The sequence below is a fragment of the Haematobia irritans genome, chromosome 5 (genome assembly GCF_050003625.1).
Source record: "Haematobia irritans isolate KBUSLIRL chromosome 5, ASM5000362v1, whole genome shotgun sequence".
NCBI lineage: Eukaryota > Metazoa > Arthropoda > Insecta > Diptera > Muscidae > Haematobia > Haematobia irritans.
In genome coordinates this window covers 18781229-18783893 of record NC_134401.1, presented here as the reverse complement: position 1 = coordinate 18783893, position 2665 = coordinate 18781229, and the positions used below count along the sequence as shown (strand labels likewise).

The window sequence follows — 2665 nt, the reverse complement described above, 5'->3', positions numbered from 1 at the left end:
CACCACTGTGTCGTGTTGAAATTATAACCTTGGACATTTTACTAAAAAAATTGGAGTACTAATTTAAATATCGAAATATCCAGACCTACCTGCTGCATCGATCAAGTCAAGGCTCCAAAAGTCACGTTTGGTCTAAATTGATGGGAATATATTCGAAATCAATAGAGTGGAATAGAATTGAAACGAAAATGGAATTAAATGGAATTGAATTAAAATGATTAGGTTTGAATTAAATAGAATAGACATGAACTTAAAAAAATAAATTAATGAAAAGAAAAATTCAAATTTTTATCATTAGATTTATTTCGATAGTGAAATGGTTAAATTGCATTTTTTTATAATTTTGTTAGTTAGACTCTTTTGCATTTCGTTTACACCCAACATACTTTGAAATATTGAGGTATATTTGTTAAAAACATTTTTGTTTGATTTTAGTTGTTAAAGGTCTTTCGTTCCGACTTTATCAGGTGTTGTGTGAAACAATTGCTATGTTAGTGATTCTACTGATTTTATTACCCATATTGTGGTTAATGTTAAATGAATATCGTTGTTCAAAGAAAAGTAAAAAAATTATTCATACAGCTGGTCTCAAAGCATTACCTGTCGTAGGAAATGTCCATCAAGTGGGAAAAACACCTCATGGTAATAGAAAAATTTAAATTTCGATATAATTCATAATTCAATCTATCATAAAAATAAAAAGTAGTAGTAGTACCCAAAATCAAAAAATGTTGGTTGACCAATTTTTCTAAATATCATTAAATGAATTTATCTAAATTAATTACAGCTGATAAATTTATTCCGGTGATAGTTCGTGTTCATGTTGATCTATTGCCTTCAGAAGTAAAATTATTCGTCATGGAATCCAAACTTGATAAGTGAATGCTTTACATTTGGCTTGAAACCAACAAGTGCCTAAAGTTAGATCCCAACGGCATTTAAATGTGAATACAACGTTTGTTTAATGTAACATTGCTCGTTACAGCGATACTAACAGTTTTGTACGAAGAACAACCCAAAAATCAAAAAAAGGTGCAAAAGCTCGCCGGTACCAAAGTACCAAAGACTAAATACTTAGACCACGTACCAATTTGCTCTTCCAAGAGGCTCTGGAGGTCAAATCTGGTGATTGGTTTATATGGGGACTATATATAATTATGTACCGATATGAACCAATTTTTGCAAGGTTGTTAGAGACTGTATACTAAATCCACGTGCCAAATTTCAACCGGATTGGATGAAAGTTGCTTCTTCAAGAGGCTCCGGAGGTCAAATCTGGGGATCGGTTTATATGGGGGCTATATATAATTATAGACCAATATGGATAAATTTCTGCGTGGTTGTTAGAGACCATATACTAACACCACGTGCCAAATTTCAACCAGATCCGATGAAGTTTGCTCCTCCAAGAGGCTCCGGAGGTCAAATCTGGGGATCGGTTTATATGGGGGCTATATATAATTATAGACCAATATGGATAAATTTCTGCGTGGTTGTTAGATACCATATATAAACACCACGTTCCAAATTTCAACCAGATCCGATGAAGTTTGCTCCTCCAAGAGGCTTCGGAGGTCAAATCTGGGGATCGGTTTATATGGAGGCTATAACATATATAATTATGGACCGATATGGACCAATTTTTGCAGGATTGTTGCAGACCATATACTAATACCACGTTCCAAATTTCAACCGGATATGATGAGTTTTGCTTCTCCAATAGGCTCCGTAGGTCAAATATGAGGATCGGTTTATATGGGGGACGATATGGACCAGTTTTTACATGGGTGTTATAGGTCATAAACTTACACCACGTACTAAATTTCAACCGGGTCGGATGAAATTTGCTTCCCTACGAGCCAAATCTGGCGGTCGGTTTATATGGGGGCTATATATAATTATGGACCGATGTGGACCAATTTTTTCACAGTTGTTAAAGACCATATACTAGAACCATGTACCAAATTTCAGCCGGATCGAATAAAATTTGCTTCTCTTAGAGGCTCCGTAAGCCAAATCTGGGAGTCCGTTTATATGGGGGCTATACGTAAAAGTGGACAGATATGGCCCATTTGCAATACCATCCGACCTACATCAATAATAACTACTTGTGCCAAGTTTCAAGTCGATAGTTTGTTTCGTTCGGAAGTTAGCGTTTTTTCAACAGGCGGAAAGGAAATTGGGGTTCAATTTGAAATATTGGTGTTTATTTAAATAATGCAAAGGGGCCCGAAAATAAAATAAAGTTGCTCCCCAAAAAACATAGAAAATTGCTGTGTTGGATTTCCATATAATTTTTAAGGGTAAGTAAGCATTTAGGGGTTGGGGTTAATTTTCATGGCGACCATATTCATAGCGCCATAGTTCTATAATTAGTTTAATACTATATCCAAATTTTCAATTATAACAAAAAAAAAATATTCTCTAATAACAGATCTCTATAGTAGATCAACAGCTCCAACACAAATTGAATGATCCCCGTAACACATGTGGTTGACCTTATTTTCCATCAAATCTAGCTTGTTTGTGTATTAGAACAAATCTATCTATTGTTTTTTTTTTTTTCAACTAACCAAGCTCATTAATAATGATAAATGAAATGTTAATAGAATTAACAATGCTAAATAGAAATAGTCAATCATTTCAATTTATAGCAATACGTTAA

General features: G+C 34.0%; 1 protein-coding gene across 1 annotated transcript in view; it reads left to right on the top strand.

Annotated features, from left to right (window-relative positions):
* The first annotated feature begins 456 nt into the window (after positions 1 to 456).
* LOC142239539 (uncharacterized) overlaps positions 457 to 2665 on the top strand; it is a 32657-nt gene continuing 30448 nt past the window's right edge. Inside the window, exon 1 of the mRNA XM_075311325.1 lies at positions 457 to 642. Within this exon, the coding sequence (XP_075167440.1) occupies positions 489 to 642 (154 nt within the window). The 5' untranslated portion in view covers positions 457 to 488. The remainder of the gene's footprint in view (positions 643 to 2665) is intronic.